Source organism: Triticum aestivum, chromosome 5A, assembly GCF_018294505.1.
Source record: "Triticum aestivum cultivar Chinese Spring chromosome 5A, IWGSC CS RefSeq v2.1, whole genome shotgun sequence".
Taxonomy (NCBI): Eukaryota; Viridiplantae; Streptophyta; class Magnoliopsida; order Poales; family Poaceae; genus Triticum; species Triticum aestivum.
In genome coordinates this window covers 328073310-328089807 of record NC_057806.1, presented here as the reverse complement: position 1 = coordinate 328089807, position 16498 = coordinate 328073310, and the positions used below count along the sequence as shown (strand labels likewise).

Below are 16498 nucleotides of genomic sequence, written 5' to 3'. Positions count from 1 at the left end.
AAGCTCGTAGGAAATGGATCGGTGATAGAGAATTATGCCGGATGCGGTTCATCATGTAACAGTCATAACCTAGGGTGACACAGAACTAGCTCCAGTTCATCAATGTAATGTAGGCATGTATTCCGAATATAGTCATGCGTGCTTATGGAAAAGAACTTGCATGACAGCTTTTGTCCTACCCTCCTGTGGCAGCGGGGTCCTTACGGAAACTAAGGGATATTAAGGCCTCCTTTTAATAGAGTACCGGAACAAAGCATTAACACATAGTGAATACATGAACTCCTCAAACTACGGTCATCACTGATAAGTATCCTGATTATTTTCACTTTGGGGTTAACGGATCGTAACACATATAGGTGACTATAGACTTGCAAGATAGGATCTAGAACTCTCATATATTGATGAAAACATAATAGGTTCAGATCTGAAATCATGGTACTCGGGCCCTAGTGACAAGCATTAAGCATAGCAAAGTCATAGCAACATCAATCTCAGAACATAGTGGATACTAGGGATCAAACCCTAACAAAACTAACTCGGTTACATGATAGATCGCATCCAACCCATCGCCGTCCAGCAAGCCTACGATGGAATTACTCACGCACGGCGGTGAGCATCATGAAATTGGTGATGGAGGATGGTTGATGATGATGATGGCGACGGATTCCCCTCTCCGGAGCCCCGAACGGACTCCAGGTCAGCCCTCCCGAGAGGTTTTAGGGCTTGGCGGCGGCTCTGTATCGTAAAACGCGATGAATTCTTCTCTCTGATTTTTTCTCCCCGAAACACAATATATAGAGTTGGAGTTGGAGTCGGAGGAGCTCCAGGGGGGCCACGAGGTAGGGGGCGCACCTTAGGGGGGCAGGCGCGCCCCCACCCTCGTGGACAGGTGGTGGGCCCCTGGCCTTCATATTTTGCAGGTATTTTTTATATTTTCCAAAAAGTTGCTCCGTGAAGTTTCAGGTCATTCCGAGAATGTTTGTTTCTGCACATAAATAACACCATGGTAATTCTGCTGAAAACAGCGTCAGTCCGGGTTAGTTCCATTCAAATCATGCAAGTTAGAGTCCAAAACAAGGGCAAAAGTGTTTGGAAAAGTAGATACGACGGAGACGTATCAGACGTGCAACAAAGAGTCACTCCAAAGTCACTAATAGTGGAGAATAAATGAAGAGATTACTATAGGGTATGAAAGCGCCTCAAAGTTATTCTTTCTGATCGATCTATTGGGTTATTCCTATAAGTGTCACAAATAGCCCTAGAGTTCATACTAAAATAACACCTTGAGACACACATCAACCAAAACCCTGATGTCACCTAGATACTCCAATGTCACCACAAGTATCCGCGGGTTTGATTATACGATATGCATCACACAATCTCAGATTCATCTATTCAAACCAACACAAAGAACTTCAAAGAGTGCCCCAAAGTTTCTACCGGAGAGTCAAGACGAAAACGTGTGCCAACCCCTATGCATAAATTCACAAGATCACAGAACCCGCAAATTGATCACCAAAACATACATCAAGTAGATCACGTGAATATCCCATTGTCACCATAGATAAGCACATGCAAGACATACATCAAGTGTTCTCAAATCCTTAAAGACTCAATCCAATAAGATAACTTCAAAGGAAAAACTCAATCCATTACAAGAAGGTAGAGGGGGAGAAACATCATAAGATCCAACTATAATAGCAAAGCTCGCGGTACATCAAGATCGTGCCAAATCAAGAACACGAGAGAGAGAGAGAGAGAAAGAGAGATCAAACACATAGTTGCTGGTACATACCCTTAACCCCGAGGGTGAACTATTCCCTCCTCATCATGGAGAGCGTCGGGATGATGAAGATGGCCATCGGTGATGATTTCCCCCTCCGACAGGGTGCCGGAACAAGATCCCAATTGGTTTTTTGTGGCTACAGAGGCTTGCGGCGACGGAACTCCCGATCTAGGTTCTGTTCTGGAGGTTTGGGGATATATAAAAGGTGTTGGCATCGAGAACAAGTCAGGGGAGTCCATCAGGGGCCCACAAGGTTAGGGGCGCCCTAGGGGGGGGGCGCCGCCCACCCTTTGTAGTGCCCTCGGGACTCCTGTGGTGCATCTCCGGTACTCTATGGGCTTTTTTTGGTCCATAAAAAATCATCGTAAAGTTTCAGGTCAATTGGACTCCATTTGATATTCCTTTTCTGCGAAACTCAAAAATAAGGAAAATACAGAAACGGGTACTGGCTCTAGGTGAATAGTTTAGTCCCAAAAATCATATAAAATAGCATATAAATGCATATGGAACATCCAAGATAGATAATATAATAGCATGGAACAATCAAACATTATAGATACGTTCGAGACGTATCAACTCCTACATATTCTACGAAGATCTTTATCGGTTGAACCGTTATGACAACATACGTAATTCTCTTTGTCCATTGGTATGTTACTTGCCCAAGATTCGATCGTCGGTATCCATATACCTAGTTCAACCTCGTTACCGGCAAGTCTCTTTACCCGTTCTGTAATACATCATCTTGTAACTAACTCATTAGTCACTTTGTTTGCAAGGCTTCTTATAATGTGCATTACCGAGAGGGCCCAGAGATACCTCTCCGATACTCAGAGTGACAAATCCTAATCTTGATCTATGCTAACCCAACAAACACCTTCGGAGATACCTGTAGTGCATCTTTATAATCACCCAGTTACGTTGTGACGTTTGATAGCACACAAGGCATTCCTCCGGTATCCGGGAGTTGCATAATCTCATAGTCGAAGGAATATGTATTTGACATGAAGAAAGCAATAGCAATAAAACTGAACGATCAATATGCTAAGCTAACGGATGGGTCTTGTCCATCACATCATTCTCCTAATGATGTGATCCCCTTTATCAAATGACAACACATGTCTATGGTTAAGAAACTTAACCATCTTTGATTAACGAGCTAGTCTAGTAGAGGCTTACTAGGGACACGGTGTTTTGTCTATGTATCCACACATGTATCAAATTTCCGGTTAATACAATTCTAGCATGAATAATAAATATTTATCATGATATAAGAAAATATAAAATAACAACTTTATTATTGCTTCTAGCGCATATTTCCTTCAGCACCCTCGGCGTGCTACACATGTTTGTAGGATGAAGACAATGTGAATCACATTGTCACTCAATGCGAGGTGTGGAATGGTTGTTTCAACACGCTGCAGGTGAACGTGGTCATTCTGGAGGTGAATGATTCTTCCATAGAATGGTGAGCTCGGACACGGGACAGTTTTGGACAGTCGGACAAATGGGGTTTCGACTCAATGGTGTTCGCCACCGCCTGGCATATGTGAAAACAAAGGAACGCGAGGGTGTTCAATCTCGTGGAACATATCAGAACTCCAAGTGCAACAAATTCTAGAGGAGATCAAGGCTTGGAAACAAGCCGGTGTGGGAGTGGTAGGGCCGCGTAGATCCGTGAGGGAGTAGACTAAGGTTTTCTTGTTGGTGTATGTATACCTACGGTGATGTACACTCTTGAAAAAAAATCACAGCCCTGCAAAAAAAATCAAAGGTTATACTTTGTAATCTGATATTCCCTCCGTTTCAAATTACTCGTCACAGAAACGGATATATCTAGAACTAAAATACATCTAGATACATTCATACTTGCGACAAGTAATTCAGAACGGAGGGAATACATGCTATACTTTGCAAACTGCAACTGCGGTCGCGAATTACAGAGTTATGTACAGTTGATTGTGAATCTTGTTGCTCTATGCAAACAGTAAAATCCTAAAACTATTTACATAATAATCTTTAAATTCTTTTTTCCGCAAAAAATCATCTTTAAATTCAATGCCCCCCTAAAGAATAAATCCCCTTGTGTACAAAAGGACGAGCAAGGACACCATGGTGACCACATTGATCATCCTCCTCGCCTTCTCCACCCTCCACCTTCCACCAGACAATCCATGGTCCACCATTTCTCCATTGGAAGCCAACAAAGACGATCCATCCTCCTCTACCACGTCGATCGCCTCCATCTTCTTCTCAACACGAACGACATTGCATTGCTCGCATGTGCCATCGTCCCCCGCCACCGCAACCTGAACCACAGCCGGTGGAACCATTTCGTCATGTACAACCACCACCAAGTGCCCGTCTGATTTTGATGACCCCTCGTGATCCGACGCCGCAATCGCAATCCTGTGCGGCGCGGTGAGCACTGGCTCGTCGTTCGTGGCGGCGGCGACGGCCTTCCTGTGGAAGAAGCTCTCGTCTTCGATGTGGTAGCGGCTCGCCGTGCGCACCTCCTGCGCCAGCGCGCACGGCCAGCAGAACAGCCACCGTGCGTAGTCCGTGGCCGACTTGGAGCCGCAGCAGGCGGCGCTCCCCGGGAGCCGGAACTTTCTCCTCATCTGGATCCTCCAGTACCCGCCGTAGAGGAGGCCGCCGGCGCAGAGCAGCACGCCGGCGCTACCGAGTACGTCGCCGACGGCCACGTCGTGGACGTGGAGCGCCGTGACGCCCAACACCCACAGCGGCGCGAAGCATAGGAGCGCGAACGTGGTGGCGTGCACGCACGCGTTGCCGAAGCCGAGCCTCTCCGCGTTCCACCCGAAAACGCAGAAGGTGCAGGAGAGGGAGAGGCAGCACCCCGCCGCCGCGCCCCCGCCGCAGTCGAACATGCCGCCCGCCCACTCCGGCTCGACCACCGCCACGGCGTGCGCCGCCTTGGTGGGGCATTGCTGCCTCAGCGGGGCGGCGTCGGAGGACGCGGCGAGGTCGCCGCACGGGTCTTTTCCCAGCGGGCTGCACACGGTGTACACGACGGCGGCGAACGGCGCACCGACGCCGAGCGCGAAGAAGCCGTCCTCCGCGAGCTCGGGGCGGGACCTCTCGGTGAAGCCCCAGTAGAGCCAGCACAGCGCGTACTGGCAGACGACGGTGAGGTGGAGCAGCGCGACGACGACGGCCATGTGCGCGCGCTCGCCGCGGCGCGGTGGGCCACCGCCCTGCTTGCCGCAGTAGGCGGCGCGGAGCTCGGCGGCGTCGCCGGGCAGGCGCCAGCGGCAGAGCAGGAAGGCGTGGTGGAAAAGTGCCGGGTGCTGGTAGAGGCTCATGAGCGTGAAGAGCGCGTTGAGCACCTGGTTGTTGACCTCGACCCAGTGCGCCCTCGCCGCCGGCGCCGGGAACGCCCGGTCGAGGAGCCCGAGGAGGAGGAGCGCGAGCATGCCGCCGGAGGCGCCCACGCAGAGGAGCCAGAGCAGCAGCGCGATGTTCATGGGGTGCTTGACCCACTCCCTGCACGTCGCGCGCACGGAGCCCCAATCCACCTCCGACGCCGGGCCGCCGCGCCAGAAACCGAGCCATTCTGACCGACGAGGCTTGTCTAGGAGGGGGTCGGGTTGTGGGACGCGGTAGCTGGCGAGTAACGGGGCGCGCGCGGCGGCGGCGTCGCCATTGCTGTCACGAGGAAGAAGCATTGCACTTCGCGGACGGAGCGCCGCCGGCAACTGCGGACAGCACGATCCCAGTGGAGTACTCGTATGTAGTAGTAGCAGTGGATGGTTAAAAGTTGTTTTAAGTTTGGATTTGGAGTAAACGTGGCGGTTTTGGGGAGCGGAATCCATCAACCCCGGCTGCTGGCCTGCTGCCGTCGGACGGTCAGAGTTGGGTGCTGCTCCAGTTCACCTGGAACTGGAAGGAAGGAACGTTCGCTAGTCAATTCTGAACGATTAACTTTCCAGAACTGAACTGTTGTAGCATCGTACAATTGAGAAAATTTCAATGGTGTGGTTTCAGCTGCCGTTCTGGACTTGATCGAAAGATTTCTTCCCCGGGGCCGAGGGAGAGGCGAGACCCGTGCCTGTCAACTGTCATGGTGGTTGGGACTCGGGTGGGCATGGGGTCCCTCGGAGACGCACAGCACAGCCAATCTGGGCTAGCGCAGCCAAAGCAACAACAGTGCTGTGCGCTGTGGCGTGGCGTGGCGTGGGGTGGAGTGGATGCAAAGCGGGAGCATCCTGCCAATGCAAGGATGATTGGAGCAAGTGCCTCGGGGGAATGCACAGATAACTGGAATAAAGTCATTCGTGTGTGAAGGGATGCATGAACTAATGTATAGGTGTTTAGTTTCCGGTGGTGGAATCAAGGGGCACAACATGGATGCTTGAGGGTGTTGCGGGAAGTCATGTCAGCTAAGATGAAATTATCATGTGATGAATGAAAATTCGTGGTGGACGATTTGGGAGCCCCGAGCGTGTCATGCAGTCGGAGAAGTTCGGCTTGGTTGGACTAGATAGTCTGACGGATCGACGTGAGTCGGTTGGTACAGAAGACGGTGGTGAGATTGGCGACAGCGACATAGGAGCGTGATGCTGATGGTGACCGACTTCTGGGGCGTGCAAACACATGGCGCAGGTCTGAGGACTTGTGTGGCTTCCACAAGACTATGGCGCGGGGTTGATTCAAGACGGTGCACATGAGAGCTTGAAGTCGACGAGGCGCGGGGGTGGATTGATCATCTACCATGGAGTCATGTTGAAGGTGGAGCTGGAGTCTGGAGGACTTCACTCGGTGCTAATTGAAGGGCTACGACGTAAGTGCACACAGAGTCGAAGCCTATTCAGTAAGGGGAAAAAGCGAGTGACATGCAGTTCGGACTGGAGCCCAGTGGTCTGATGGAAGTGTGAAATTCGTCATCGTTCGGCGATGATCGGTGGTACTCTGCAGTGAGGGTTGAGTGGTGTGGGTTCGCAACCCTTGAGACTCGACCGGGACAGCGGAGGCTCGACGCGATAATAGCGGCGAGGCGTGCGCTATGCATGGTGCATGGAGACAGACCATGGCTCTGGTGGTCATACATGTGATGAGACAACTGCGAATTTGACTCTGGATGGCTACAAGCAATGGTGAAATTTCTTCAAGTTTCAGACAGGCTGTCAAGAAAGGAGCGGTGATGTTGAGTTCGGGTAACTCTTATGTGTGACACCCAATATGTAAGTTGTTCACTTTCACGCATGTTAGTGATCGGTGTGTGATGGCGTTGACGGATACTCTGAAAGTTGGGAGCACAAACTAGAGTAACAAGGAACTTGATTTTGCTCGAGTGTTGACTGTGGTCATGAAAAGAAGGGACTACAAGTTGCGGGTGGAATCATATGGAGTCTTTGAAGTAGCAGCGGTACTCATGGGATAAGCTCAAGTCCAATGTACATGGAAGTTTGACGCATTGACGAATTCAAGGTAGTGGAGAATATTCGCCAAGGTGGAGTTTGTTAGAGTTGTGTCGAATATAGTGTACAAGGTAGGTTACAGTTGGACTTGTAGTAGTATTGTGTTTAGATAGGATGTGGAGTCGTGTCCTAGTAGGACACTTGTATCCTAGGCCTCTCATATATAGCCGGGCTAGACACACGATGTAACCTATGCCAACATAATAGCACAGGCGCGCAAGGGAGGAGCCGGCGACGTGTGCCGACGCCCGGGTGACCAGGGTGCGCTATTGTGACGGTGTCACGGGGAGGAGCGCCCGTAGTCAGGCCCTGAGATGTAGCCATATCGGTGAACCTCGTTAACAAATCTCGGTGTCGTGCTTGTGTGATTGCTTGGTCCTCGGATGATCGACGGTATGCCTCGGATTTATTCTAACACGGAAGCCCTAATTTTGTTGGACGGTGACAGCGCTCACGGCGCCATCCCCTTCTTGAAGGCGCCGCTTTGGGAACTTTGGTGTTGGGTGACGCTTACGGGTGGTGGGCGACGACGGGGGCTATCCTAGTATGGATCTGCGTCCATTGTTTGGAGATGGACTCGCGTAGGTGGAGTTTGTCGTTTGGCGTCATGATGGCGTCGATGACAAAGGGACCTGCCAAGGTTGGAACCTCAATCTGCTTTTAAGACGGACTAATGAAAGATGGCGACGACGACACATGTGAGTGCGTCGGACCGGTTTGTGCCCCGAACCCGGTATATGGCTCGGTCGGGGCCTTCAGCTTTAGATATTAGGCTTATGTGAGAGGTCTGAATATTTGGCCCAGTTTGTACTTTTTCATCATATGGATTAAAGTAACGACAGATGTTTATAAGATAACGGATTCAGACATATTGTTGTACTATTTTATAAAGTCCTCAAGAATAATTAATAAAATGGTTGTATACATCTTTCAGATGCAGAGACTGGGGGTCATCTTTCTTTTCCAAAAAAAGATGTTTAGTTTTTTATATATTTTTTCCATTTAATTCTCTTTAGAAAGAATGACATGTACCTTTTTCTAAACTCGACGAAATTACTAATGTGCTGGTCTCGGCTAGTTCGTGCCTTATATGGGCTTAGTGTGAGGTGGCAGGTTAGACAAGGTATCCTTTCATTCCTCGGTTGTCGTCGACAAATGTGCCATTTTGGGATCCGGCTTGCCCGCTCCTTCCTCATGCTCTCATCCGTGCACCCACTTCATCCTACGGCTGTCTTTTTCTTTTTTTTTTCTAATCTAATCATCTCTCCCTTGATTTTAAGGGGGTGGGGTCGGGTTTTATTTTATTCCAATCAAATCATGCCACGTATGCGGGAGCACGGATGGGCGCACGCCGGGGGAGTAGGCAAGTCTTGTCCGCCATTTTGACATGTCGCACACTTATTTTGAAGCACTATTTATTGCATAACTATGTTTGTATTTATTTTTTATTTTAGATCCCTCAGGCTGGTTGTAATGGGGAGTATCATATACTAGTATCATGCATATGATACTAGTGTATGATACTACCTCCCTAATGCATAGTATCATATATTAGTATCATGTAGCACTTTATTTATTGTCATGCATGACACAAAGTAGCATAGAATTTATTATAATATGGTATCATGATATGATACTCCACCCTCTCTTTCTTCATTTAATACTATGACACCTCATCAAAATTGTCTAGTTGGCATGCATGATACTAGTTATGATACTACCATTACGACCAACCTTATTATGTTAGGCTGGCCATAGTGGAGAGTATCATATACTAGTATCATGTATATGATACTAGTGTATGATACTATATACATAATGCATAGTATTATAGGTGGTACCTCCTACTTTGATAAATGCCAAGTAATAATTGGGGGAGAGGGCTATCTACAAATAATGTAGTGCACTTTCCAGACCAGAATCACATATAACATGTTAAAAAACCGCACGTCGTATAAAGTCCAACATACTTTTAAATTTGAAGAAGATATCACTACAATTACATATGAAAAATGTCAGTCACTCTGAACTTTTATAAGGCCAAAATCACTGTCTACTTGCTTATATTAAAGTACAACATTGTTCAAACTTTATATTGATGAATATTTGGTAGCGAATTCAGCGATATTCTTGTCGGAACTTCCTCCTTCCCGCATTGCCTCCTTGGCCTTTTGCATCCACTTCACAGCATTTCTTTTGTACTTATCATTTCTCTCCACATCCATCATCTCTCTAATGCACCTCTCAACCTCCTCCATCTTTAGATATCCATTATTGTCCTTCCGTACACGCACACCCATGCTCCATGCACTCTCCATATACTTTGCAATGGTGGGTTGGTCTGCCCAATGCGGAATACCCACAAGAGGTACACCATTAGCAAGTGCCTCTAGTGTCGAGTTCCATCCACAATGGGTAACAAAGCAACCTGCATGTATGTCAGGAATTAAAAACTAAAATATTATTATCACCATCGTTTTGTCATATCTTGTAATAACTTTGTGCAACAAAGAATGAAAAGAAATATGTTGTGTGATATCATACCAATAGCCCTATGTGCAAGAACCTCAAGTTGGGGACACCATGAGACAATTAATCCAATCTTCTCACATTTTTCCCTGAGTTCTTTGGATAACTTGTGTTCCTCGTTGGACCTTACAACCCAAAGAAAAGGTTTGTCAGAATTGCACAGTCCATTGCCAAGCTCCTCTAGCTGGGTTGCATCATAATTAGAGACGGTCCCATAGGACACCAGCACAACGGATGAATTGCTTTGCTTCTCTAGCCAATCCATGCACAGTGCATCACCGTTGAAAAAGTTAAAACCATATGATTTATTCGATGGTAGGCGATCATCGTCGAGGTAGAATGATGGCATGGTTGGGCCAACCATCTTCGCTCTCCATGTTAATTCCATGTACTCTGCCTCCTGCTCAAATGACAATGTGTCAAAGATCAATTTCTATTTGAACCCAACGAAGCAGAATCGAGCATAGGCACAACCTATTCATAGGAGCGAGTTTGTTTGTTCCCAACCACATAAATTTCGCCGCGGAAAAGAAGCATATGGACTCGATTCACAGCTCACACCGGATGTGCCATATTTATTCACTAGGGTAACATATGCACATTCTGTGAAGTAAAATCAAGCATAGACGCATTGAGGCTCCCGCAAATCTCAAACCTCATTTGATGTTATGGGTTCTCCTCATACTATAAATATAAAATATAAACTCATATAAAACTACAATGGTGTACTATATCGAGTTATTGGCTAACAAGTAAATTCGTGTTTTGTATATGTGTTTGATTCACAGGATTCTAAAACCCGGGCATAAGAAAAAACATAGGATTAATTCTAAAAACATAGGATTAAAATGTCATACTCATCTCAATCCTATAGGTTTTTGTGTTGTTTGATTGCATCATAAGAAAAACAAATGAGAATGGATGCTATTCTATGGGAAGTAGTACAAAAAATTCCATCGAAAAAATTCCTATAAGATTCAATCATCCTCTCTTCGTCTCAAAATAAGTGTCTTAACGTCAGTATAACTTTGTACTAAAGTTAATACAAAGTTGAGACACTTATTTTAAGACAAAGGAAGTATGAATCAAACAATCTAACTTAGAAATTTTTTCTAAGGATTCTAATTCTTCAAAAGTCCTATGAAAATCCTTTGAACCAAGGAGCCCTCTTAGCATGGTCTCCCACATTATAAGTTTATAACTTGTCCGAATGTATTTTGGAGGCAATTTTACGCTTACCATTTCTTGGTTATGCCCAAAATGTGCACGCGCTGCAACCATAAACAGCATGTGTGTTGTGTGCAATTTATAATAACCAAACATCTATTCCAGGCAAACTTTTTGCCGTGAGAATCAGCCACTTGGGTGAAAAAGACGCGTGATGTACTGCGTACATGACGCGTGGTATTAATTTGGTAGGCTGGGGGGTAAAAACGCCTGGTGGCTCTAGGCTTGCGATCAAATTTTTGTTAACGTGTGTGCTGAATTCTTGGATGCGGTTGGGTGCGGTTAGCATTATTGGGTGCACGTGGGCCAGCGCGGTTTCACGTTGAAAAGTTTGCCCAACCAGAGACCGAAGCGTGCATTAATTTGACACGTGGAGGGGTTTCCTGATGATCGCAGCGATTTCGACGTGGATTTGGGACATTCTTCTGGTTCTGTTGTCGCTTCGTGCATGTGATTTGACTGGGCCCGCCGGTTTTGCGTGGTTTCTGTGGACTCTTCCAAATACTCCTATATCGGAGTGTGCATGCGTGTCCCAGATAGATCGCTATCTCTTCTCTCCGTTTCCTCCGCGTGTCCTTCTCTCTGTGGATGGAAGGATCACGAGAAGCTTCGTGGTTTCTCGATCTGTGCCGCCTACCGCTTATCCACCGCCCCACCCACATGTCGCCGCTCAACCGTCGTACCGCCTATAAAAGGCCCTCTTCCCCATGCCATTCCCATCTTTCGACCATGCCCGTCGTCTGCCACAACCGTGCCAAGATGGGACTCCTCCTGCTTTCACGCGCGCGGATGAGGGACACCCTGCTCTGGCTCCGATCGGCGATCGACTATGGGGTTCAGGAGCAGCAGCAGCCGGACGACGCCACAGCGAGCAGCGATGCCAGCAGCGCAACAACGGTGGACCCGGCAGAGTGGAGTCGTGTCCTGCGAGAAGCGGGCTCAGCAGGGCGCCACGCTATGCGGCCATGTCGGAAGATTCTGTGGATTGCCAAAGGGGAGGAGACAGGAGGAGAGGACTCTTCAGATGGTGAGAGCTAACGACGGTGCGTGGGGCCGACGACGGGCATGGCGAGCAGCGATAATGCAGTGTGTTTGTTGTTCGTGTGCAAATAAGGGGGTCTGCAAGGAGTAGCGAGCAGAAGCAACACAAGACGACGGCAGCGGCACGATGCTCTCACCTCAGGTCTCTCCTTCCCTCGCTCTTCCTCCGCTTCCACTCTTCCTTCTTTTCACTGCTCGATGTCGTGTTGTCGTTGTTTGTCCTGGAAGGCGGAAGCAACGACGGCAGGGGCAGCAGTGCAGGTACAGGTCGCCCACCGTCGTGGTCTGGACATTTGATCAGTCTCGAGCTAACCTCCCCTTGGATTCAATTCTTGCTCCTCGAGTACACTAGATTTTTCCCATGATTCTTTTTCCGGCCTGGAGATCAGCCTAGAAATCCTCCTTCCCCGCTTTGTTCTGATTGTTTATTTCATAGGAGTTCTATTGCTGAATGGTGGCAAACCAGGAGGTGGCGGCAGAATGTGACGATGACGGTGGATGTGATGCGCGTCACAATGGCGGTCCCTGGCAGAGCTCATGCCGTTTGAGCTCGACACCGCAACAACTGCGGCCTCTGTGTGTCAATCGCCACCACCTTGATATTAGTATAGAAAATCAATATTTTATTTGTTCTTCGTATGAATGGCCAACCCTATATGAATTCAGGTTTGGGGATCTTGCTTCATATCCTGTTTGAAACTTGGAATTTTGATTGTCAAGCATAGCGTTACTTTCACGGTCGCCTGCATATTTTTCTGATGGCTTACAAGGCAAAACACACATCATGGAATGCAGGGAGAACACAAATTTATTTTGCTCTTTGTACTTCTATTAGATAGGCCATACTGCAGGAAGAATGTGGATCTATGTTGCTCTCTCTACTTTTATTAGATAGGGCAAATTCTGTTTGTTTCATTAATGTCTTCGTTACTGACGGTACTGATATGTAAATTTAACATCTGATACCATTAGAATTGGCCCTCAAATTGCAACCAAGATTAGAGCTGCCTGCCTCGGTCTGTGCAAGAACTTTTTTACTTTATCTATTTTGTAAGAGCACTACAGTCTACAACAGTTGTTTGGAAACCCCAAATTTGAGATTTGGTGAGAATGAATGTACGTGTTTGAACCTTTCTGCAGAACCTGAATCTCATGATGGTACAGAGAGGGAAGTATGCCAGAGATAGACATGTTAGTTTATAAGTATATCAGAATACAATCATACAATGCAGAATTGGCCTGTTACATATTCTACTCATCCCTCCCTCCCCCACAATCCATTGGATTGCATATGAAGAATGTCATTAAATAAGAGGTGGAAGGTCAAATCGGCAAGACTCCTTGTGAAGACCACTAGCCAAACAATCGGACTTCTTTTTAGCCGGTCTAGATTCAGTTTGTATAGCTTAGGTTTTGGCACTATCTTTTTGATATTTGAAGTCAATTCTATGATTTCTTTCACAGATGTGCCAAGACGGGCAAGGACACCAAGCGGGGAGGGACATCGCCCAACACATGTCAGTTCTGAGATCCTTCTGGGCACTATTTCAATAAGATCTGATAAATTTTACCATTTCCCTATATTTAAAAAATCTTACAGTTCAGTTCAAAAAGAAGGGTATTATATGGTGCATAAATTAGTTGGCCCTGGTCCGTAGGCACTAGGCACCTAAGTGAGGAACCCAAAGAAGTGTTGTGGTAGTACAGAAATGGCAGTGTGCCACCTAAATTCTTGGATGATATTAGGCAGTGACTATGCATGTTATCTTGAGGTCTTGATTTTTTAGTAGGATGTCATGTGCTCTAAATATTATTTTCAGTAATAATGAAAGAATATAGGTGCCAACTGTAAATGTCTGAGAAAAACTTACCCCATGGAGATGCATCTAAGTGCCACGTGAGCTTATATTTATATCAGCCGAACTAATTTTATAAATTGTTTCTTCTTCATGAATTTATCAATTAGTTTTATTAACTCATTGACATCGTCAAAATAAAACTAAATTTATTTTGTATCTCATTCGCTACTCTCCAGATCTGAGCTTCTCCTTTTTGCATTCGCAACAAAGAAGAGAAGAGGTGGAGCTAGCATACCTGCAGATGGGCTGGTGACGGTGAGGTCGCCCGCAAGTACACCCAACTCTGGCTGAGGATGCCGGCTCCTGCTTCCTGTGGTTATGGAATATGTTGCTTTGTGGCTATTGGTTAAAGAATAGATAGTCAATTTACCTAAGTTTTCTTCCAGGAAAATTCATTGGATTTTGAATAGCTGATATATATATATATATATATATGTCAGTTGTCATGTAATGTATACGTCGTACTTTTGGAATACTTACTTTTCCATTTTTGTGGAGGTGTGATGTAGACAAGTATCCAGCCATGCATGATGAATATGATTAATTAAGTTTCTCTCCTTTTGGGTCGTACAATCATCCCTCTGGCTCATAATGTATAGAGTTGTGTAATGCCTGCTCCTTGCTAAATATTCTGTTGCAAGTATCCAAGAAAATTGATGTTGCGCAAGAAGAGGTTCCTACAAAATCAGATTAGATCTGCTGCACCTTTTGGGAGTTGATGGATAGTTCTTCTTTCATTTTTCTTCTCAGTAACCAATAGTGTTTAATAATGCATTGAATTAATATAGGTAATTCGATGGTAGTTAACTAAGCTGAATAGTAGAAACTTTTCGGCCAATATATGTTAGCAAAAATTATAATGTGTTATTGTTCTTTGATTGAAAAATTCCAACATATACACGTGACGTATCGACGGGGCGCGGCGTGGCGGGCACGGCTAGTTGTGGACGGTTTCTTCAAGCTTGTATACAGAGAAAGTCTATCGTCCTACAGACGCTCATGTGATTTCGTCTTTACAGAACCCATCGAGTGACTAGAGCAGAGAAGTATGGCTCACCTTTGGCTCGAGGTCGCGGAATGAGTTGACGAGCACGTCGTCGGCGTCCTCCAGCCCCTCGAACTGCCCAACTGACACCTTGAGGAACAAAGGCTGCGACTCCGGCACCGCCGCGAACGGCGGCATGTCCTCCGGCCCCAGCTCCACGCCGAGCGCTCCTCTCGCGAGCAGCGCGCGCCCGTCCGTCGCCGGCAGCGCCAGCCGCCCCGCCCACAGCTCCCCGTAGACGACGTCCACCGCGCACGGCTGGGAGAAGAAGGCCGCGGCCGCGACGCCGGACGCCTGCGCCACCCGCCGCGCCCACGCCAGGTGAGCGTCGTACACCAGCACGCGCACGGGCCGCCCCGCGCGCGCCTCCGACAGGAGGAGCTCCCGCAGCGTCTCGGAGCCCACGGCCGCCAGCCGCGAGACGTACTCCGCCATGTCCGGGCACGAGGCCATGCCGCCGGCGTCGCAGCCGTCGGAGATGGCGGCCACGTCGAAGGGCGCGCCGGGGGGCGGGGTGGTGGAGAGCACGTAGCGGGTGGCGACGAGTGTGGGGCGGAGGCCGTGGTACGCCAGGCGGCGGCCGAGCTGGAGCATCGGGTTGGTGTGGCCCTGCGCCCCCGGGTACGGGAGGAGCAGGACTCTCGCAGCACCGCCGCCGGCTCCGTGGCCGACGCTCGAGCTGGTGGTGGCTGTCGCCGCGGGGACCGTGGTCTCCATGTTTCAGCTCTGTTCTTGGTTTCTTTGGTGGGATTCCTCTTTGGTGTTTGGTGTTGCAGATGTTCCAAGGATGGATAATAAATAGGCGTCCAGGCAGTGTGGCGCCCAAGTTTCTCCCTGGCAAGGTCAAAGTTTGTGGCACGCGCGGCGAAACGGGATTTTGCCCTTTAGCCTGCTACCTTGATTCTTGTATATCCATGCTCAGCCGTGGGATCGCTCTGGGTGTGTTTTCTGATGGCGAGGGAAGCAACGAGGAAGGTGGTGGTGGCGGTGGCGGTGGCATTCCACCTTCCCACGGCAGAACAAATCAACCTAAGCTTTAAAAAAATGCGCAATATAATTATGTTCATCAAGGCAGAGAGCATTGACGTGCTCAAATGAAAAGGCAGAGAGGAAGGTGACACACAATTGTTAATTATGTATGCAGACTCATTGATTCGCGGTCGGTTAAAGATCCCACTACTTTTGGATTGCACAACACTACGTACTTCTTTTGTTTTTATTTACTCCGCATACATATTTTTTTAATCAAATTTTATAAAGTTTAACCAAATTTGTAAAAAAAAACAATGGTAATGTGGAGATATAAACTTAGGTAAAGTTTCGCGAGAAAACCTTTGTTAAATTTCGCAAAGTTAATGGTATCATGGTCAGTGGCGGAGATACAACAAAATGCCAAGGCGGGCCAGACTGGGCTTTGAGTCGTACATAGGCACTGTTTTACTCACCGAACTACTCTTTTACTCATGCAAATGCTTTGGACTGGGCGGGCCGCGTCACAGTTTCGCCCTAACGCAACTCCACCAGTGATCATGGTTAATGTTCAACTTGATATTAGGTATAAATTAATTGC

General features: G+C 47.5%; 2 protein-coding genes and 1 long non-coding RNA gene across 3 annotated transcripts; 1 reads left to right on the top strand and 2 right to left on the bottom strand.

Annotated features, from left to right (window-relative positions):
• Nucleotides 1–3684: 3684 nt before the first annotated feature.
• LOC123103192 (uncharacterized) lies at nucleotides 3685–5704 on the bottom strand. The gene has a single exon (XM_044524696.1). The coding sequence runs from the start codon at nucleotides 5620–5622 to the stop codon at nucleotides 3853–3855; it is 1770 nt and encodes a 589-aa protein (XP_044380631.1). The 5' UTR covers nucleotides 5623–5704; the 3' UTR covers nucleotides 3685–3852.
• Nucleotides 5705–9134: 3430 nt separating this feature from the next.
• On the bottom strand, nucleotides 9135–15683 carry LOC123103190 (UDP-glucosyltransferase UGT13248; the record flags this gene model as incomplete). The annotated part of the gene is given in 4 exon segments (XM_044524695.1): nucleotides 9135–9655; nucleotides 9772–10156; nucleotides 14119–14193; nucleotides 14941–15683. Coding segments are annotated over 4 exon segments (1503 nt in total). The 3' UTR covers nucleotides 9135–9317.
• On the top strand, nucleotides 11721–14459 carry LOC123103191 (uncharacterized). The gene is made up of 2 exons (XR_006449689.1): nucleotides 11721–13541; nucleotides 14060–14459. It is a non-coding gene; the product is annotated as an uncharacterized lncRNA (long non-coding RNA).
• Nucleotides 15684–16498: the final 815 nt, after the last annotated feature.